The 23,723-nt window shown below is 36.5% G+C and overlaps 1 protein-coding gene across 3 annotated transcripts in view; it reads right to left on the bottom strand.

The window, feature by feature from the left end:
- Nucleotides 1-23,723, bottom strand: part of BRWD3 (bromodomain and WD repeat domain containing 3) — a 131,261-nt gene that overhangs the window by 30,187 nt on the left and 77,351 nt on the right. For all 3 annotated transcript variants that reach the window (XM_006082814.2, XM_023764005.1, XM_023764006.1), the window contains 14 exons: nt 22,752-22,977; nt 20,116-20,283; nt 18,241-18,421; nt 15,228-15,321; nt 12,580-12,729; nt 11,490-11,566; nt 10,720-10,888; nt 9,090-9,203; nt 7,020-7,127; nt 4,077-4,201; nt 3,033-3,115; nt 1,459-1,570; nt 438-499; nt 180-335 (listed from right to left, as the gene is read on the bottom strand). In XM_006082814.2, coding sequence (XP_006082876.1) covers nt 180-335; nt 438-499; nt 1,459-1,570; nt 3,033-3,115; nt 4,077-4,201; nt 7,020-7,127; nt 9,090-9,203; nt 10,720-10,888; nt 11,490-11,566; nt 12,580-12,729; nt 15,228-15,321; nt 18,241-18,421; nt 20,116-20,283; nt 22,752-22,977 — 1,825 coding nt within the window. The remainder of the gene's footprint in view (nt 1-179; nt 336-437; nt 500-1,458; nt 1,571-3,032; nt 3,116-4,076; nt 4,202-7,019; nt 7,128-9,089; nt 9,204-10,719; nt 10,889-11,489; nt 11,567-12,579; nt 12,730-15,227; nt 15,322-18,240; nt 18,422-20,115; nt 20,284-22,751; nt 22,978-23,723) is intronic.

The following is a 23,723-nucleotide window of genomic DNA, read 5'->3' as shown; positions in this document are numbered from 1 at the left end:
AAAAAGTTTGTCATTAATTGGGTCAAACATATAAAAATGTTATTAAAACTAGAATCACTGTGCCTCTTAAGTTAAAAGTGTCTAGTGAAAAAAATGCATGTCCTTTAGCAAAATTTAAAATTCTGTTGGTTTTCCTTGTTCATTCTGATCCTCCTAATATTCTTTCACATTCACCATACCGAGGGAAAGAAGGTGGTTGATGCCCTGAATAACCCGTTCACATTCTTCATCTCTGGAATGAGCTCCCCACTCTCCTTCCTGGGGTTTGTATAGCAAAGCAGTCAGTTCCTCCTGGGACACAGGAACACCAGCACCAACTTCATCTGGAAAGGCAGCTATGTATAAAAGGAAAAACCAGAAATGATTAGTTTCCAATATCATGATATTGTCATTTTTCTTTTAGAAGAATTATAATTCATTTTTAAAAGCATATTTACTTCCTTCTGGAATTGGCTCCATATCCCAGGGGCTCATCTTTTCTCTTTCATTATTGTCCCAGCTATTAAAAAATAACAAGACACAATTAAATTTTACATGATTCTTTTATATAGTAGCATAATTTATATGACTTATTGGGGATGAAACTTGGAAAAGGGTAATACAATTTTCCTTAAAGTACAACTTTGCTTACCTATAGATAATAATAAACCTCTAATAGAGAAAACATGATCTACCAATATGAAACTTAGAAAGCAGTAAGCTTATTCTTAGTTTAACTTGGCTTCATTATTCCAATCAAGGACATATTCAATGTTAAGCCAGCATATAGAATAAAAAGATATCTTTGGAAAATTCCTTTCAGGTTAAAAAAGTCATTCAATAAACCACTTATTTCTGTGAGATAATCTACATTATCCTAACAGCTTAAGTATTATAATATCTCCAAAATTTTATTATTCACTTTTGATATGCAATATGGAGACAAAGGTTAATATTCACAGAATAAACATGTTCTATCATACTTGACAAAAAACTTTATTAGGAATATTATAATTAGGAATAGATCATGAAGAACTAAAGTAAGTGTTATAGACAAAAACCACATCCAAACATAATACAGTCATTTCTGCCTAGAATTAACACCATCAAATAAAAGCCTAAGTACTAATATTCATTGCTATATTCCAGCTGCACCAATTATTTTAAACACTGAATTAATTTCAGTATTCTTCATGAAATAATAGTAAATCTTGTCTAAAATACAACTACTTACAAGAAAATAGGGACATAAGGGAGGTAGAAGTAAGCCTTCAGTTTCTGCTTTGTTTTAGCAGTAACATTTACCTGTTTTATCATCAAATTCTATAGGTATTATGATTACTTTCTTACAGTTACTAGTATAGGTCTTGTAATATTAGTTAAGTCAGATAAAATGACATTATTCCTGGTAAGGTTTATAGAATGTCCATATACCACTTCAGTATTGTATCGGGCATAAAAGACCATAACTGTACTTACTGAACACTGTAACACTGGAAAGAACTATCAGGATACTCTGGTTGAAAAGGCTGCTGACTCTCCACAGTCCCAAACCACCAGGCATCATCTATTATACTGCGGAATCTATCACCTGTAATGTTTTTAGAAATTCTTACAATGGTGCTCTTGAGAATAAAGCTCTGTTCCTACTCTAAATTTATATTTTTGAAGGGTTTTTCATTAAAACCCTCACCCAAAGATCTTTTAAATTTAGAAGTCGGGGGAGAGAGAGAGTAAGAGAGATGAAAGAGAAACATCAATTGGTTGCCTCCCGTAATTGCCCTGACCAGGGATCGAACCCACAACCTGGGTATGTACCCTAACCTGGAATTGAACCTGCCACCTTTCGATGCACAGGATGACACTCCAACCAACCGAGCCACACTGGCTAAATTGCAATATTTTGTTGAATCCAGAAATAGCATTGTAACTAGCGTTGTTAAAGGTTTCAATCTGAGTTTTGCAGATAAGTGAATTTTACATTTTATCTTCTCCAAGGATTTTGATTTCCAGGTACTAGCTATCTTTTTGAAATAAGTCATACATTTCCATGTTTTCTCAAATAAATGTCACCACATACAATTTAACTTTTATCAATTATCTGAAGGCATCATTAGGCACTCTACTTCTTGCATTGTACCTATGTTACACCATTTGTTTCTTCTCTTTTTTGCTTTTTGCCTTTAAAATCACTTCATACTAGTCTTCTGTTCTAAATGGCTAAGGATTACAAAACCAAATCATTGTAGAAAAAAAAGTTCCTTCCAAATAAAAGATAACTTAAACATACTAACAGCAAATATTCACATAGTGTTTACTCTGTGTCTGGTACCATTTTAAGTGCTTTCTATATATTAACTAATTTATTGCTCACATCAACCTTATAGGTGTGGTGTCATGAGATTCCCATTTTAAATAGAAGTGAGGCAGAGAGGTTAAAAACTTGCCCAAGATCAAAAGCTAATGAGGGGGAAGTAAGAAAGTATGAGAAGGCAAGCGAGGGAGAAAAGAAGGGAGGGGATGAAAAAAAGTGGGGGGGGGGGGGGAGCAAGCTGTGGTGGGAGGAAGAGAGAAAGAAAGAAAACCACAATCAGTAATGTTCTGTTTAAGATCCCAAATATTAAGTATTCTATTTTAGGACAACTGACATTTGATAATTTTCTTTTTAATTCAGATTTGTATTCTAACAGATTAGAAAACTGCAGAAGGTTTAGAGGTTATATAATATTAGAGGCCCAATGCACGAAATTCGTCCAAGAGTAGGCCTTCCATCCCCTGGCTGCCAGCACCAGCTTCCCTCTGGCACCTGGGACCCGGGCTTCCCTCAAAGCCCCAGCTTTGTCTGGAAGGTCGTCCGGTCTAATTAGCATATAATCTTTTATTATTATAGATATGCAATGTGCATAAAACCACCAAACATAATTGAGAAAATATTTTTAATTTAATTTTTCTAATTTGGGTAACAGGTTTTTCCAGCTTACATTCAGTTAAATCGGAATTAAAGTTACTTTACATCAAACTTAATAGTCATTAAGTGAGAATTCTATACTCACCGATCTGCCAGTTCCTTTCTTTGGCTTCATTATAAAACTGATGTAGCACAAGGAAGTCAATGACATCTGGCATATCATGATACCTGTACAAAAATTAAAGCACCTATGAACAATATACAGATATAATAGTATATGTTACTTACTAACTATCCAGGGATATGTTTAAAGTGTAGCCATTAAGCAAAATGTTTTAAACCTCAAGGTCCCAACAAAAGTCTTTACTTAAACTCCATCTGCTTTGCTTTGTTTGCGAGCACCCTGCCTATTGCTGTATCACTTCAATGATATAAAGATATCAAAGAAGGTTATTAAAGTTTCATTTAAGTTATTTTTACTAAGGACTTTTTAAGAAAAGTATGGCCGTGGCTGGGGTGGCTCTGTGCTAAGAACGTCAGCCTGCACACTAAAGGGTCTCGGGTTCAGTGGGAGGCAACTAATCAATGTGTATCTCTCATATTGATGTTTCTCTCTCTCTCCCCCTCCCTCCCTTCCTCTCTTTCTAAAAATCAATGGAAAAAATATCCTCGAGTGAGGATTAACACACACAAAAATATGAATTGATGTTATTTTGTCTCCTTAGATTTCAAAATTAACTTTAAGAAATGTGACATTGACTATTCCTATTTTTAACAGAAATAAAAGCAACTAGAGTGTTTCAAGCATATTGCTAGGTACTTATAAAAGGCTTTTCATTTATTCCTAACAAATATCCTGAGGAAGATATTAATATTTCCATTTTATAAATAAAGGCAGGAATTCAGAGAAGTAACTTACTCATGAACATATATACATTATGTTAAAATATACATTTGCTATATACACACTCTTTAATAGCCATATATATATATATACATATATATATATATATATAAATAATCTGTTAAATAAAAACATAAACCAAGAGTTCAACATTAAACCTTGTTCTTTAAAACTCTAAGCCTATAGTGCTGTAGTGTTTTCTCTCATATCAAGTCTTGTACTCTGCAGAATACAAAATAGGGATCAACAAACACACAGCACACACAAATACACAGAGCTACTCACTTAATGGAAAAAGACTCTCCAGTCATTTTGCCTGAAATGGGGTCCAGAAATGCAAGCTTCAAGCAGCATAGTGTAGGTGGTCCAACCTCATATTTGATTCCTACAATCTTAACAAACTCTTGTTCCTATTTATGAGAATACCAATAAACTATTACTTTACATATAAATACCTTTCTAACGTTTACATATTATTTAATTATTATTGGAACAGTTTAAAAATTATCTGAATAACCAACAAATACTCTTGACCCTTATTAGCAAGTTGTAGTTTAGTGCAGGGCTCTAAACCAAGGATAAGCAGCAGAATTCCCTTGGGAAACTTTAAAATTCATGTTTCTAAATCCTAGTCCTATAGAATAGAATTCAGTAGGTCTAGGGTACAACTCATATATATTTAAAGAAAAGAACTTCTCAGGGAACTATGATCCTCTGCCTAGTTAAGAATCACTCATCTGGCAGAAATACAGTATGTAAATAATGCAGGTAGACATGTCTGGGGAAATGAGATACATTTTTTAACACCTACAATATTATTTTATAACTACAGGCCTGGTGCACAGAATTCGTGCACGGGAAGGGGGTGTCCCTCAGCCCGGCCTACACCCTCTCCAATCTAAGACCCCTTGGGGGATGTCCGACTGCTGGTTTAGGCCCGATCCCTAACGGCTGGCCTAAACTGGCAGTGGGACATCCCTCTCACAATCCGGGACTGCTGGCTCCTAACCGCTCGCCTGCCTGCCTGCCTGATCACCCCTAACCACCTCTGCCTGCCGGCCTGATCACCTCCCCAACCGCTCCCCTGCTGGCCTGATCACCACCTAACTACTGCCCTGCCAGCCTGATTGCCCCCAACTGCCCTCCCCTGCCAGCCTATCGCCCCCTAACTGTCCTCCCCTGCCGGCCTGATCCCCCTAACTGCTCTCCTCTGCTGGCTTGATCGCCCCCAACTACTCTCCCCTGCTGGCCTGATCTCCCTAACTGCTCTCCCCTGCTGACCTGATCCCCCTAACTGCTCTCCCCTGCCAGCCTGATCACCTCTAACTGCCACTGCCTCAGCCCCGCCACCATGGCTTTGTCCAGAAGGACATCCAGACAGTCGTCCGGTCTAATTAGCATATTACCCTTTTATTAGTATAGATACCACCCTCATAGATTGGTTATCAGTCACTCTTAAAAGATGACAAAACTGAGCCTCATGGCTACAGTGATTTGCTTCCCAGTAAAACAGCAGAGCTTAGACTGAAATTCAGGTCATATTCCAAAGCATAGGCTTTTGCACCACACATATGCTAACTCCTATAATTTCCTAGAACCACAGGGTTAGAATCTAAAATAAGAAATCGGTTTTATTCATTCCTCTGATTCTAAAACAACCAACCAAACAAAAACTCAATTTTCATCTGATACAGAATAGATGGTAGCATCCCTATCTCTCAGGAGATAATTATGTAAAGCTTACTTGATAAGATACTTTAGCATCTCACAACCTTAATACAATTTTTATAGTTATTTAAATCTTTATTTCAGTAAATGTACACATTTGTATCCTTCCTGCTAAGCATCCTCACACATCTTTCACTTACCTGGAAAAACATTGTAAAATCGCTCTTTTAACACTTGTTTTTCAAGTAAAAAAAAAAAAAACAAAACCCAAAATAACAAAACACATGTATGTAAACCTATGCAGAAATGATGGTGTATATATCCCTATGCCTGTTTGTCTGTGTGTATATATATGTATAAATAAATGAACATGTACTTATAGGTAGAAAACCCTTCTCTAAAAAGATACATACCTATTTTACTCAATACAATGAAGCTACATAGGTAATATATGAAGATAAATAATCCATAAAGCACCACAAAGTTTTGAGCTTCTTGGGATTTGTGATATTTACTATATCTTAAAACCACCAGAACCTCCAGGGTGTTTGTAGTCCACACATGTAGTCAGTTTATAAAGCCTCCAGAATGTATAAAATTTTGAGGAAAATATCCACACCAGGGAACTACTGCTTTGCTCCTATTATAGAATGGTATACACTGGAGGACCTAAAGCTTAAAGGAAATTAGGTCAAATAATCAAGATAATAGGTGGCATATAAATTTTGGGAAACAAAATCTAAACCATAACACTCAGCTTTATAAGAGTACTAGAGGCTCGGTGCATAAAATCCATGCACTCGTGGAGGGGAGCGGGGTTCCTCAGCCCGGTCTGTGCCCTCTTGCAGTCTGCGAGCTCTCAGGGGATGTCCAATGGGGAGCAGAACTAAGCCGGCAGTCAGACATCCTTGGCAGTCAGACATCCTTAGCGCTACCACCACCGCCACTGCACTCGCCAGCTGTGAGCCTGGCTTCTGGCTGAGCGGCACTCCCCCTGTAGGAGAGCACTGACCAACAGGGGGCAGCACCTACATTGAGCATCTGTTCCCTGGTGGTCAGTGTGCGTTATAGCGATCGGTCGTTCTGCTGTCAGGCAGAAACCGGCTCTCCGACATCCCCCAAGGGGGTCCTGGATTGTGAGAGAATGCAGACCAGGCCGAGGGACTCCACTGGTGCATGATTGGGGCCGAGAAGGTTGGCCAGGCAGGGAGGGACCGTGGGAGGGTTCCAGGGCATGTCTAGCCTGTCTTGCTCAGTCCCAATGGGCCAGATCCAAGCAGCAAACTAACCTACCAGTCGAAGTGTCTGCCCCGTGGTGGTCAGTGCACGTCACAGCGGTTGAGCAGTCTTAGCATATCATTAGCATATTACGCTTTGATTTATTGAACGAACGACCAGACACTTAGCATATTAGGCTTTTATTATATAGGATGGTAATCATCTTATCTTGGACACACAATCAACAGTGAGATACTCATGAAGTTGAGAAAAAGCCTACAGGCAAGTACTTTAATTCCAAAGCTACTTTAATTTCATAGCTAATGAATTTGGCAAACTTACCCTGAGATCCATTTTATTCCATGGTTGTTTTTGTAAATTAACGCTATATATTTTTGATTTCCTTACAGCTCGTACATAAGCTTCATGTCCTTGCCTAAAATAGATAAGCTAAAACAAAGAACATGACATATTAAACAGCAGTGTCCTATTTAACAACTCTATAGATTACAATATATATTCCTACAAATGTCCTCTTCTGTTTACATAAACATAATTATAATTTTGAAAAATATGTACAATAAATGTACCTGTCACCATCAAATAATGTTCATTGAGTACTCATGCCCATGTAGCCCAAGTACTGCAGAATAAAAACTGCACACACAGTCCCTTTCCCCCAGCAGCTTCATAAATTTCTGAAGAAACAGACTATGACAAATGTACATAAAAGCCCTATCTTATTTTAAAATATTTAATATTTATTCATATTTTAATATTTTAAAGTATTATACTGTACTTCAAATTGTGACAGTCTAAGTTTCAACATATAATAGTCAGCCTATGTTTGAGAGAAAAAGAGAGAGAGAGAGAGAGAGAGAGAGAGAGAGAGAGAGAGAGAAATGTGCTACTAAATAGCAATTTCCAGAAATTTTTTCATTTTTCTTTTACAAGAATTAACACCAGAACTGGCATTTTATGGAAGGAAAATGAATCCAAGTGCTTGGTAAGACCCTTCACATCCTAAGACAGCATTCACTATGATATTCTGATTCATTAAGTAAGTTTCTTTCCCATAATTTTAAGGAGGTGGTAAAATAGAACATAAAAAAATCATACTATGATTTTTCTAAACTACATTGACACACTCTACCAATCAACAATGTTTAAGTCAGAATTTGTAACAGCTAAAAATATAAGTAGAAAACTAAAAAAGATTTAAATATTACTATATAAAGATAACTATAGGGGTTAAAAAGTCAATAGTAAGTACGTTGTCCAGATATCCTTTATTATGTATTCCTATACTCAACAAATAGCAGCACTCTCATAAGATTATAATGTGTACAGATCCTTATCTTATTCTATAAAGTCTTCTAAATTATCCCTCTTAAGCCTCCATAAAGCAGGCAATAAATACAAGAAATCATGACTTTGAAAATGCCCCCCAAAAAGTTCTTTAAGTTTTCTTTTGTGTGTTTTTTAATGCAGCATTCAACAAAGTACTCTACTAAAATAACCTCACAAACAAGCATTGCTTAAAAATCTAAGTTACAAGATACACTTATGAAAAATATATTTTAATAATATCAAAAGATATTCAGCAAGCAATTGCTTATTCATAAAACTATTTGATAGCTATCTCTGGTACAAGATATCAATAACAGGCAATCATAGGAAGATTTAGTGAAATTTTTATTGGTCCCAAGACTTTTAGAAACATATGTAAGGTTTTGTTCATTCTTTTATTACAATGAAAACATTACATTCCTACTATTAGTTTTAAATTGAAAACTGTGTGTAAGCATTTAATCACTCAAAAATGATTAGTCAATATCAGACTATACAAATCAATTAGAGTTCATATATTACAATGTTACCATAATTTTCATAAGAAAATGAAAAAAAAACCATTTTCATCAGATAGAATTTAACTCAATTTTTGATGACCAAACCATAACTACGGCTATATTATTCAATCATAGGCTTGGCAAGAAGGCCTTGTTTATGAAGTGATATCCCCCTAATCATCAAAATGGAGTTATTCTCTAGTATAATTTCTATCAGGTAGAAGAGCATGGGCTTCTTTAAAAAAAACACACCAATATTAGAACTTGAATTAGGACTAAAAATTCCACTATAATTATGCTAAGTGGCAATTAAGATAAAAATAAAAACAATTATTTTCATGACGTCAGAAGCCAATCAATTTATCTTAATGTTCACAGGTCCCACAAAGGATACAAAGATTAAGATTCAGTCACTGTCCACAAGAAATGTATAATTAAACATAGCAGCTAAGACAGTGTACACATAACTATAATAGAATTGAAAATATAAATACCCTAAGACTGATTAAAGTGAGTGTTCTTGAGGTTCTAACAGAAAAGAGTTATAACAAGTAACAATTACCTCATCTCCCATTTGTGGGACAAATGGAGATCTTCGTGGAATAGTATCCAAGATCCACTGAGGGGCAAACCATTCTTCATTGGGCTCCCCTGCCATAGAAACCAGCCCTCCTTTCTAAAATATAGTTCACAAATATGTAAATAATAAATGTAGGAACAGCAGTATTAAAAATTACAAGTAGAGAATGTTAAAAACATTAGATGATAACAAAAACTAAAATATACAAATTTTAAACATTTTTAAACATTTTCCTTTACTAATCATGTACAACTTGTATGCCAATAAAATAATTGAGTTCTTAATATGTTGCTAAATTTTGTCTGAAAAAAATGAGACACTATATAGTATCTAAAAACCAAATTTTACATGTCTCTAGAATACCACATGAATTCAAATATACTAGTAAGTCACAATAACTTTTTACCAATAAAATGGTTCTAATCAAAAAGCTAATTCTGTCTACTAAAGGAACAGGCTAAAAATGTGTACATTTTAAATTAATGTTAAAAGAACTACGTAGATTAAATCTATATATCATCCAAATGAAATTATAAAAGGAAAGAGAAACCATCATTGAGGTAAAATCATATATAATAAAAGGCTAACATGCAAATTGACTGAACATCGAACAACCGGTCACTATGACACACACTGACCACCAGGGGGCAGACACTCAATGCAGGAGCTGCCCCCTGGTGGTTAGTGCTCCCACAGAGGGAGCGCCACTCAGCCAGAGGCCGGGCTCAAGTCTGGCCAGCGCAGCGGCAGTGGTGGGACCTCTCCCGCCTCCACAGCAGATGGACATCCCCTGAGGGCTCTCAGACTGCGAGAGGGCACAGGCTGAGCTGAGGGACGCCCCCCCCCGAGTGCACAAATTTTGTGCACCGGGCCTCTAGTAAAACTATATAAAAAAATTGAAAAGCCCTGGCCAGTGTGGCTCAGTTGGTTGGGTGTCATCCTGTGCCAGTTTGATTCCTGGTCAAGGCACATGTCTGGGTTGCAGCTTTCAATCCCTTGTAGAGAATATAGGAGGCAGCCTATGGATGTTTCTCTCTCTCCCTCTCGCTCTCCTTTCCTCTCTCTCTAAGAATCAATTAAAAGTCTTTAAAAAATTAAGAGCCCTCTAAAACTTATCATACCTTTTCATTTCACAAGTCAAAAATGTATAGGAAAAAAAAAAAATGACTGGTGCCATGACAAGAATAACACCTTTAGCCTGGCCAGTGGAGTGTCAACCTGTGAGCCAGGAAGTCATGGTTTGATTCTCTCTCATCATGATGTTTCTGTCTTTCTTTCCCTCTCCCTTCCTCTCTGAAATCAATAAAAATATATTTAAAAAAAGAATAACACCTTCAAACTATAGTGGCTTATTATTTCAAACTTTATTACATTTTAACAAATAATTGTGAATGTTTTAATTTAATAACAATTAAAATAATAATGAGGATATTTTAGGCCTCTACTATTGATAACAGAAAATTTTCAAAAATTCTTTCTATTTAAAATCATTTTCCTTACTTAGTTTCTCAGATGGAATGTTTTCTTTAGAGAAAAGTCAAGTGTTAATGTTAAATAGTCCAATACCAAAGGTAAAAAAAAACCCACAATAAAACCCTGTAAACTTACAAACCTTCTTTCTAGTCTGTTTAGGTTTCTTTTGTCTCTCTTCTAGTGACTTCAAATTCTCCTCTTCAGAGCTGCTGCATATTTTCCGTGTTGCCTGTCTAGTTTGTCTTTTTGGAGGTTGCAAATTTATTCCAGCATCTGCTGTCCAGTCAGAATATTCACTTGATGAATCACTGTAAGTAAATCAAAATTATGAATAAGCCTAGGAAAAAAACAGGTTTGCCTTAGAATGGAAAGATAATCATTTTATAATCAAACAGCATTATAAATGACATAATTTGATTCTATTCTAACCGAAGAGGAAAAAAAGTGTATCAATACAGAATTTTGATCGTAGCACCCAAGTGATTTTAGTGAAATGCTTCTTATATAAAGTATAATGCTTAGTTTCCCATAACAGAATTTAAAATTTAAAATTAAAGTCCAAATCACAAAAACTTCTTCAAATAAAGATGCTTCTTTTTGCTAGAAATAGTTAAAAAATAGTTGTTTTAAAACTGAAAAATATACATAGAGCCTGCCAAGATGTAGAATCTTGGATTTACAAAGGACCTTATTTTACAGATGAGGGAACCAAAGCTCCTAGTGACATGCCCAAAAAGATATTGGCAGAGCCAGAATAAAACAGCAGGTCTCTGGGCTTCCAGGCCAGTACAGTACTCTTTCTACTATAAAGTCATATCTTAACTCTAGTCTTACCAAATTCCTATAAGAACATAATTACACGTTAAAATCATCAAATAATTTTTGCCAAATCAAAACCATTAAAACTACCTGGAAGAACTTTCACTTTGCCATTCAATGACAGGATCCTCTACAGAAGCATCACTTGTGCCAACTGTTTCATCCTCCTGAAACAAAGAGCCAGCAATTGAGATATATGGTTTTTACATAGCATATTGTTAATTAGCACACACAATTTTGTATACCCCAAAAATGTTCTAGTTAAAATGTACATAACCAAAGTAGAGGGAATAGCTAACCCTTGTGTACACAATCTCCAGTTTAGATTCCTATCTTGTTTTATCTATATCCTCAACAACTGCCTCATATCCCAGAAATTATTTTGAAATGAATCTGGACCAAAAAGGCATTTTAACTATAAATATTTATTAAGATAGGGATTCTTTTTAAAAACACAAGCACAATACTATTATAACATTAAAAGGTAACATCAATTACTTTATACGTAGTCATCTTTTCAGATCAAGATTTTCATGGGTGGGAAAGAGAGGGACATCATTGATAAGAGTGAAAAAGTTATAAGTAGTGAGAGAAGAATGAGGTACCATACATTGCCAATGCATAATTAAACCTTCATTGTTTCTTTAATAACTACAGTTAAGAGCATAAAAAGGAAACGACTGAAGAAGAGAATAGTATGAAGACAATAATTACTATACTCTTTATTCCATGAATAAGGTAGGTCTGAGAAAAATCATCACTCACTAATGTCCATAATCAGTGAAGTCAACAATAAGAGAAAATGTGTACATTCAGCTGATTATAGAGTCAACCAGTTCTGGGACTGTATAACTAGTATTCACTATTTATATTCCACTTCTTTCAATTTCTAGGAAGATTTCGTGTCACCTTTTTCTCATTTTCCCAAAGCCAAACTTTTGTTTGCATGTTTGATACCCTCAACCAAGACAGTATCTTAGGTACAAGTCAGAAAAGATAGCTAAAAAAATTTAATATAATCTTCAAATTTGCTATTAAATGCCTTATTAATAATCCTCTTATAAGAAAATCATTAAAATAATTTTGTGTTAAAGAAGTGACCCTTCAAAGTAAATCCAAAGTGATGGTACTAACTAGAAACAAAAAAATTATATTGAGTAAGTAATATCAGATATCGAACCTCTGAGGAGCTGTCTGAATCTTCCTGTACACCTGAACTTTGACACAGTGCTTGCGAATTATGCTCAATGTTGGACCGTGTTTGGTAAGTATGCTGACGCTTACGTTGTGTTCTTCGTAGAGACCTTCCACAGCTAGGCTGATAGTCATTCTGTAAAACAGAAGTACAACAGACTTTTTAAAAATGAAAGTCTCAGTGAAAATACATAAACAGACATATAAAACGCAAATAAATTGGGTGTGGGTGGTGTGGGAATAAAGGTAAGGGATAGAAATAAACCCCCTAAAAGAAAAACTAAGACGTAACTATATATATATAATCCATCTTCCATTAATATTAATAATAAGCAGTATTAATTGCTTTCCTATTTTGAAAACTTTGTGAACAAATTAAAAACAGTGCTTAAAGTCTGGGATGTAAAAATTTACCCAATCAGAATTTAATTAGACTATATTATTCACAATTTATTACAGAATGACACAAGGTATCTATGTCATAGCTATAGCTATCTTTCTATATAAAAGAGAAACATGCAAATTAACTGCCCCTCTGTGATGCCCACAAGCCATGCCCACCAGCCAATGAGGAGTGACTATGTAAATTAACCCAACAAAGATGGTGGGCTAATTTGCATACACAGGCACCGGCCAGCCAGGGGCAGGGCAGGTACTTCCCCCGCATCCCCAGTTCTGGCCCCTCGGCCACTTGTGCACACATGGGTGCCGGGGAGCTGGGGTCGGGGCGGGAGCTTCCCACGTGTCACCATGGAGAACACGCGGATGCCAGAGAGCCAGGGGCAGGGCAGCGCGTGCGGACACCAGGGAAGCTACCACCTATCTGGCACGCACGCACAGGCGCCAGTGAGGTGGGGTCGGGGTGGTGCGCACGGGCGCCGGGGAGCCGGGGGTGGGGCCGTGTGCATGGAAGCCGGGGGCGGGGTCTGGAGCTTCTCCTCCGTTGCCATGCGGGGGAAGCTTCCACCCCGCTTTCGCGAGCGCTGGTGCCAAAAGGCCTGTGTCCCCGGGACAGGCATCCTCGGGAGCCAGGCCACCCCGAGCCTGTAGGCCTGGAGCGGCCGGGGTCTCGGAACGTGACAGAGGGTGGACATAGGGCTGAGGGGACTCCCCTCCCGCCCCCTCCATGCACGAATTTCGTGCACCGGGCCCCTAGTGTATATATAAGTTTTAATATAATATGTACTTCTTTAGTTCTATAAAAACTACATTTAGCAAACAGTTCAAAATAAAGAATTAATTTTTAACAGCCAAAATGTAAAGTGAAAACTATTTCATTCTAACCTTTACAAATATAAAATATTACTGATATAACATGTCAAAGCTACAATCCTACTATGTCATCAGGAGTAAATAAGTTTAAAAGTCTTATCAGTATAAAAGGGCTAGTTTCTTACATTTAAGTATTTCTCATTTTCTATAAATAAAAATGTTTTAGTCCCAACTGCACTATTTATTAGTATCAGACAAGTCTGATGTTTGACAAATCAGCTTAGTAAGAAAAAAGAATATAAATCATAGATATGAGTCCTTCCAAATCTCTAAGAAAATAATCTTATCAGAGAACATCAAATAAGCTAACAAAATCTCAACAGAAATTAAGAAATTGTGCAGCAAAATAATCTGACTATTTAGAGATATTATTTTAAAAAATGATTTTATTGATTTTAGATTGAGAGAGGAAGGGAGAGAGAGAGAGAGAAACATCAACTGGCTGCCTCCTGCAGGCCCCCTATTGGAGATGGAGCCCCAACCAGGAATCAAACCGATGACCTCCAGGTGCATGGGATGATGCTCAACCAACTAGCCAGGGCTAGAGATAACCTTATAATAGTTAACTAAAACTGTGTTTATCAATACGGAAAAAAAAATAACATTTAAAATTCACTGTCCATTGATTAGATTTCTTTAATAAAATTAGAATCATCCTAGACTTCCAAAGCTACAATACTCTTTAGGAGTTATGGTTACACCCAGGAAGAAAACTGTACTTCCTTATGTCACTAGTTCGTTCACCTCAGAGTTCTAGTAAGGGGCTTACCATATACCTAATAGAGTATAGGAATCCTACTCCCAGTTTTGCAGTTTTTACTGAGAATATGAATTTTCCCCATGTATAGATCATATTTTACTACTGTGTGATTAGGTAGCCCAAGAGTGTGCATAGGGCAGGAGTCAGCAAATTTTTCTGTAAAGACTCAGAGTGTAAATATTTTGGCTTTGCAGGTCGTATGATTTTTGTTGCAACTACTCAAATTTGTATAATGTGAAAACAGCTATAGACAATATATAAAAGAATAAGTGTGGTTGGGTTTCAATAAAACTTTAACAAGAATAGGCAGTAGAGCAGATTTAGCCCATGGACTAAATATCATACAAAAATGGTATTTTAATACAAATAGCCTTACCCACAATGATTATATATGTCCTAGATTTGGGGGCATAGTCCTGACTTTGTGTAACTTTATCCTTATTAATAACCATGTATCTCAATTTGGGGTTCAAAAAACAGGTTCCCTATATACAGACACCTATCAAAACAGTACCTTAATATGTAACTGCATCTTTCAAAAACCTGGAATCTGCAAATATTTGCAAATAGTGTGTCCCAAAGTACTGTCAAACTAAACTCACCCTTTGGGTAGCATAAGATGGTTTTTTCTTCTTTTCAACTGTATAGAGACTGATTTCTATATCACCTTTCGCAGTTCTACATTCTTCCTGAACCCTAATAAAAAAAAAAATCAAAGGTCAAAGTAACAGAAACTTATCAAAAAGCAAACCGATGGTTTAAAAGTCAGATAAAAATACTTCTACTACATGTAAATTTTGCCATTTTAACCATTTTTACATGTACAATTCAGTGGTATTAACAAAATTTACAATGTTCTGTAATCATCACCACTATTTCCAAACCTTTTTCATCACTCAAAATCTAAACTTTGTAACCATTAAGCAATAACTCTCTATTTTTCCTTTTGCATGCCTGTTAAACTCTAATGTACTTTATGTATATACAAATGTGCCTATTCTAGGTATTTCATATAAGTTGAATAATATGATATTTGTCCTGTTATGTCTGGCTTATTTCACTTAGCTTAATGTCTTCAATGTTGTAGCAGGGTTCCAGAACTCCATTCATGGCTGAATAATATTCCACTGTGTGTATGTATTATATTTTGCTTATCCATTCATCTGTTAATAGACACTTGAGTTATTTCTCCTGTTCAGTTATTGTGAATAAATGCTGCTTAGAACATTGGCATATGGTAGCTATTTCAGGCCCTGCTTTCAATTCATGTTTTAACGTTTTGAGCAAAGAATTATTTCAAACTGCTCTATTGCCAAAGGGTGGCATTCAGTTCATAAATTAGCTATGTCTCCTTTTTTTCTTATCACTACTGAAGAAAGCAAAGTTGTAATTTAATTTAATTTTTCCACTTGTTGGCTGAGCTGCTGAAAGGCTTGGTTAGGGAGCTAACATGATTAAAATAAATTTTATATGTTCTCTATCACTGTCCTTTCTCTTTTATAAATCTACTAGAGGCCCATTGCACGAAGAGATTTGTGCAATAGGCCTTCCCTTCCCCTGGCTGCCGGCACCAGTTTTCCTCCGGCACCTGGGACCCAGGCCTTCGCTGCTCCAGCTGGAGCCTTCAGTCTTCACTCTGCCACTTCACGCCTAAGTATGCAAATTAACCGCCATCTTTGTTGGGTTAATTTGCATACTCTCCTGATTGGCTGGTGAGTGTAGCAGGAGGGATGATCAATTCACATGTTTGTCTATTATTAGGTAAGACTAGAGGCCCGTTGCACGAAGAGATTCGTGCAATAGGCCTTCCCTTCCCTTGGCTGCCGGCACCGGTTTTCCTCCGGCACCGGGTGCAGTGGAGAAGCCAAGCCTCTTCAGCCTTCAGTCTTCGCTCCGCGCCTGCGTATGCAAATTAACCGCCATCTTTGTTGGGTTAATTTGCATACTCATCCAATTGGCTGGTGGGTGTAGCAGAGTATACCAATTTGCATGTTTCTCTTTTATTAGTGTAGATTTCCAGTTACTGTGGATTTTTTGGAGTTGATATTATAGCACAGTGATGGCGAACCTATGACACGCGAACTCATTTTTTTGGTTGATTTTTCTTTGTTAAATGGCATTTAAATTTATAAAATAAACATCAAAAATATAAGTGTTTTACTATGGTTGCAAATATCAAAAAATTTCTATATGTGACACGGCACCAGAGTTAAGTTAGGGTTTTTCAAAATGCTGACATGCCGAGCTCAAAAGGTTCGCCATCACTGTTATAGCACATGTTAGGGTTCACATAAAGCAGGGGTGGGGAATGTCTGGCCCCTGAAATCATTTGGTCTGGCCCTGCCAAGGCATTTGGGGTGAGTTAACTAAATGTTTGACCAAATATAATAGACTAATTTTTAAGTGGATAATTTTGTATGGCCCTTGAATGATGTTATAAATATCCAAATGGCTGTTGGCAGAAAAAGGTTCCCCACCCCTGACATAAAGGATAGAGATTCTTTTTTGAAAAATTTTTATGCAGCCCAGTGTGGCTTAGAGGTTTGGTTTGATTCCCAGTCAGGGCACATGCCTTTGTTGCAGGCTCGATTCCCATTAGGGGGCATGCAGGAGGCAGCCAATCCATGATTCTCATCATTGATGTTTCTCTCTTCCTCACCCTTCCTCTCTGAAATCAATAAAAATACATTTTAAAAAATTTTTTATGCAACTCAGTGAAGCCACTGCAGAAAATAGTTTGAAGTTTCCTCAAAAAAAAAAATTAAAAATAAATAAATAAATAAATAAATGGAACTGCCTTTGACTCAGGGTTCCTACTTCTAGGAATATATTCTAAGCCTGAAACACTAATCAGAAAGAATATATGCACCCCTGTGTTCATAGCAGCCTTACTTACAATAGCTAAGATTTGGAAACAGTTCAAGTGCCCATCAGTAGATGAGTGGATAAAAAAGCTGTGGTACATTTACACAATGGAATGCTGCTCAGCTGTAAAAAAGAACGCAATCTTACGTTTGGTGACAACATGGATGGACTTGAAAAGTATTATGCTAAGTGAAATAAGCCAGTCAGAGAAAGACAAGTACCATAGGATTTCACTTTTATGTGGAATTCTAATGAATATAAAGGATAGGGATTCTAAGTTTAAAATTTATCCTAACAAAATCCTTTCACACTCCAAGTTCACTTAAATAACACTTAAATACACCTTAAGCACTAGAATCTACTATATATCTATATTGCAAACTACTCCAGTTGATAGCCTTCTAAGAAACACTGTTGAAGTTTAGATTCATATATCACTGACATATTTATCCACATAGCCTCATGTTTTTACTTAACATTATCTGTATTCTTATCTTCTAATGTACACTATCAACATGGAAGACAAAGATCTTAATTTTCATTTTTCAATATTTAACACAAAGCTAAGAAAATTGAAGACAATCATTAAATTGTTATGGAATGCACTAACTGAAATAAAGTGAAAAAACTAATGCACAACTTAGTGGATTTAAAAAACATTTTAGTTATTAGAATAACAGAGAACATTTTGATTTACTTACAAAAAAAAAAGCTCTCAATTTTCTTATGAATGTTACCTTATTAACTCACCTACTAACCCCATGATTTAGTTCATTTACCACCACTCTTCTGCTCCATGCCATGAGATCTCGTTCAGTGGCCATCTGGCTACGAAGAGCATTGTTATGCATTTGTCGGACACCTTCAATTTGACCATTACGTCGGAGCCCAATATTTGGAGACGATATGTCCATATTTGGACTTCTCAGAGCTAAAACAAAAACAAAGAAAGATACCCCTTTCTGAGCAAAGGCACCAAACTTTTCCAGATCAGAGTTCTAAATAAAATAGGAGATTCCAAGTAGTAGTACTGGACAACATTAATAACCCTTGGTTCTACATTTTCTATACATCCCCTTGATGGCTTTTATTAGTATCATGAACGAAGCTGACACTAAATAAATGTTTAAAGTTTCCATAGCCCTTTCAATATTTTTCAAAACACTTTTACATCTCTCATCCACGAACTGCTCAGTAAATGCCCCTAAAAAAGTATATTTAACATGACAGTAGAATCACAAATGTCTATTAGCACTAGCTCAGAAAGCTGCTTTTTAAATTTAAATTCTATCTTTATTTAGACCATTAAGAGGACTCTGAATAAAGCTTCAACAAAGCTTTCAAAATTAGTAAGAGAAAAAGTATAAATTGGAAAAGAATTTAATATTCAAAATTTCATTTTCTAAATTGATAAGCAATAAAAAGGGAAACAGTAATAAAAATTATATTTTTCCTTTTAATCCCCTAGAAAGGTCCCTATTAATTTATTTATGTTGTATTTGCAAATAAACCAAAAAATGGAAACTGAAAGTCAACTTAAAATAAGCACCAGAGAACACTCAAAGGAACATTGCAAATAGAATTAGATGGGATCCCTTTAACTAATGGCATTTTAAATCTGTTCAAAGAAACCTAATACACTTTCCCTCTTATTAGCAGTTTCAGTTACCCATGGTTAACTGAGGCCTGAAAATACTAAATAGAAAATTCCAGAAATAAATAACTCATAAGTTTTGAATTGCACTCCATTCTGCATAGTGTGGTGAAATATTGGGACAGGAATCATCACTTTGCCCAAAGTATCCATGCTGTATATGCTCCCTACCAGTCACTTAGTTTTCAGTTATCAGAGGGAGCTTAGTTATCAGAGAGAGATCAGTATCAGAGAGAGAGAGAGAGAGAGAGAGAGAGAGAGAGAGAGAGATCACAATCATGTTACTTTTATTATGCTATATTGTTATAATTATCCTATTTTATTATTAGCTATTGTTATTAATCTCTTACTGTGCCTAATTTATAAATTAAAATTTATCATAGGTATATATACAGAATAAGATAGTACATATAGGGTTTGGTACTATCTGCAGTTTCAGGCATCCACTGGGGATCTTGCAACCTATCCTATGCAGATAAGGGGGGAGGGAAATGACTACTGTATATTAAAATAAACTACCTATATTTCCTAAAGTCACTTGAGCCACAATTGTAAGTTAATAAAAGTGTTATTTTTCCGTAACTAAAAAATAAATTAAAAAGAAAGCCCTAGCTGGTGTGGCTCAGTTGGTAAGGGCACATATCCAGGTAGCAGGTTTGATGCCTGGTTGGAGCGTATACAGGAGGCAGCCAATGAATGTCACTCACATTGATGTCTCTCTCTCTCTCTCTCTCTCTCTCATTCCTCTCCCTCCCTCTCTCTCTAAAAAAATCAATAATAAAAGCACATTTTAAAAAATTAAAAATAAATATCTAGTACAAAAGAATAAAAAAACACCCCTCCAAATGTTGTTTTTATTTATAAACCTAAAATGTTTCTCACATGCAATTACTTTGTATAAGTAAAATAATTAAAACACATTTATCATACCTTTTATACACACACACACACACACACACACACACACTTACCACCATTAGCAGGATATGATCTATTAACTGGAAAATGTGGAACATCTCCTTCGTTAATTAGTCTCAGATCTTGTTCTCTCTGTAGCTCCCTGATTATTCCATCAAGAATGCTCTCATCTTGGTCATTGGTTTGTTGCCCAATTACCTGTTCTACCACCTCACCATCACCTTAATGAGACCAAAAATACAAGGCCACTAAGTTACTTATGTTTTAGTATACCCTAAACAGAGTAAAAAACAAGCTTAATATATAAATTTCTAGATAAAAAAACACACAACAGGATAAAAATGAAAACAAAGCATATATCAAACTAAATACTTTTAAAAGAACTTAAAAAAAATTTGGCATGTCAGCTTGACTTAACCAATATCCTAAAATTAGACATTATGAGGGCTTTCTTATCTTAAAAAATAATTATTAAATTTATTAATTTAAAGATGAATTCTCTCCATGGAATATTCTAAACTAAAAGTTGGAAGTAGAGGTTTGAGTAAGGTTTTAACAAGTTCAAACACAGATAACTAAAATATTTTGCATCTTACTTTCATGAGAATTTCCTTTCTGAAAGAAACCAAATGATGTTCGCCACTTTCAAATGTTCTCTTTTGATAACATCTCAATATATTGATGAATAGAAAATTATTCTTATGATACACTGAAATTCAATTACTTCCGAATAAATACTTTATTTCTATGATCTTTTTCTTTCTCAGCTACATCTTAAACCAGTTTTTCATCTTATTCTCTAGTCAGATTAAATGGTATCTAGTAGAATAGCCAAATGAACGGGTCTTACAGGAAATCAAGTGGATGAATTACAAATTTTTTTATTTAAATGTTTTAATTTTATCTCCTACTTAATATTCATGCTTTCCCCCTTGTTTAAAAATTGCATATAATCAAAGTAATCATCAACACATGGTAAAACCTTTTCATTGCTTTATAAATTTTTACAAGAAAGATCATAAAAAATGTGCAACATTTCACTCTATAAAGGTAAAGTCTAAATTCCCTAGTAAAAAGTCATTTGCAAGTCAATAACTCACTAGGTCATACCTACATATAACAAAGATATGAAAGCATTCAGGTGTGGGGGTGGTGTGGAAGAGGCAGTATACACAAGGGAAATATGCTAACCAGAAGAGCTGCTCTGATAGAGAAAAGTTTATTTCAATGTCTTATTCTACTACTAGGGGCCCAGTGCACGAATTCGTGCACCTTGATAGGAACTGTGGGCCGAGGCTGTGGTGGGCACAGGGGCGGGTCTCAGCCCATCCTCCGCTCCCCCGCCTGGCCCCTCCCGCTATGGACCCCAGTCCCCTGGCTGCCAGCAGGCCCACTCCCGCCGCCACTGCTCCCACGCTCTGATGGTGCCGGCCCCGCTCGCACCCGCTGATGACATGGAGCGATTGGGGCCAGCACCGGCAGTGGGTGCAAGCGGGGATGCCTCCTGCAGCGGGTGTGAGAGGCGGCTGCTGTCCTGATCACCCCTCAGGAGAAAGGGGTGGTGGAGAAGCCCTCAGGGGTGATCGGGACCCGCGCTGGGTGCCAGCAGTGGATGTGAGCAGGGCTGTTGCCGGCAGTGGGTGCGAGCGCCAGGTGGGACTGTAGCATGCGGGAGCAAAGAATTTTCATTAACCACCAGAGGCTCGCCCCATTGGCAGCAACTGGTGCCCTGCCTTGGTCTGGCACCCCCACTCACCTGTTCCACCATCCCACCGCGGCCGGCGCCTGCCACGTTCTGTGTGTGCCCCATGGTGGTCCGCACACATCATAGCAACCGGTTGTTCTGTTCGGTTGTTCCACCGTTCAGTCTTTTTGCATATATATATCCTCCCATTATGCATCACCACTGTTTCAATATTCTCCAAGATTGTGTATTATTTAAGCACTTACAATCCCCTCTTCCCAACACAATGGTTTTTTGCTTTTCAAACATGAGGATAGGTAAATAGCCACTTCCAAGCTTTTGGTTTTGAAATTTACTCTTCTTAGGTCCATTAACTATGGACTTTCAAATTAAAATACCAATACTATGAGCAGTGGAATTTTACCTATTATAAAAGCTTGACACATTAAAGTTAGCACAGGCAATCATTACTAGAAGTTAATGCTATATCGCCCTGACTGGTTTGGCTCAGTGGATAGAGTGTCGGCCTGTGGACTGAAAGGTCCCAGGTTCGATTCCAGTCAAGGGCATGTACCTTGGTTGCGGGCACATCCCCAGTGTGGGGTGTGCAGGAGGCAGCTGATCGATGTTTCTCTCTCATCGATGTTTCTAACTCTCTATCCCTCTCCCTTCCTCTCTGTAAAAATCAATAAAATATATTTTTTAAAAAAGTTAATGCTATGAACAACATGATCATACATATGTTCAGGACATTAAGAAAGCAGGTCATTCTCTTCTTGAGCATATTCTTGTTTGCCCTAATCCATTTATCTGTGTCCAGGTGAAATAAGCAATGTAAAAATACTCTGGAGCAAGGTAAAAAGTACTATGCAACTGAAACTTAATAAAGCTAAAATATATAATAATCTGCCACAGAGTTTCACAGGAGGCATATATCATAGAGAGAACAGCAGCAAGTATAACATTTTGCAAAATGTTTTAAATTTAATTTTAGAGATAACATACCATTAGCCACATATCCCAGCTGTGGTATAAGTTGTTCATCTTTACAATTTTCCCGTCCTGGTACCAGCCTTTGGAATTTTGTAGGATGAGGATTTCCATCAACATCCACCAAGAATGGGGGAGGCATGAGGTGAGGAGCTTGCTGGGTTTGTTCATCTAATACATAGTTGTTGGCATCACGGATAAGAGGTCGATAATCCGTGTGGAAGAACATCTGATCTGGAATCTTTATGACAGATGCTTAGTATTTATGTGCACAGGGAATTTACAGATATAAGCACTTATTTTCACTCCCTAGAGCACATGCATTTTTCAAATCAGACAATTTTTGCATTCTCTTCTATTCCTTTATTGCTACGTTTTCTATAGGTAGAAGTAATTCACCTAGATTGTAATCCCATATTTTCTCCACAAAATCCTGCAATCTGTATTACTTTCTGGGCCTATATCATATTCCTTATTTTTATTTAAGTTTCAAAAAACATATAAACCTTTATGACTATTTTTCTTGCTTATTTTTATTCAAATAAGAATGGAGGGCAATATAAACAGTGATGCATGTAGATATCAATTGCCTAGACCAGTGATGGCAAACCTATGACACATGTGTCAGAGGTGACACACGAACTCATTTTTTTGGTTGATTTTTCTTTGTTAAATGGCATTTAAATATATAAAGTAAATATCAAAAATATAAGTCTTTGTTTTACTATGGTTGCAAATATCAAAAAATTTCTATATGTGACACGGCACCAGAGTTAAGTTAGGGTTTTTCAAAATGCTGACACGCCGAGCTCAAAAGGTTCGCCATCACTGGCCTAGACACTAAAATGTGATAGAAGTATTGAGCTGAAGTCAGTGATTCTGAATTATCTTCCAACTCCAAGATTCTAAAATCTATTTCAAATTCACAGCTAATAAAATATAAGGAACTGGTGAAGTCAGTTTCCAAAGTATTTTAATAAGATCAAT

Source organism: Myotis lucifugus, unplaced genomic scaffold (assembly GCF_000147115.1).
Source record: "Myotis lucifugus unplaced genomic scaffold, Myoluc2.0 scaffold_4, whole genome shotgun sequence".
Lineage (NCBI taxonomy): Eukaryota > Metazoa > Chordata > Mammalia > Chiroptera > Vespertilionidae > Myotis > Myotis lucifugus.
This window is presented reverse-complemented; position numbering and strand designations above follow the sequence as displayed.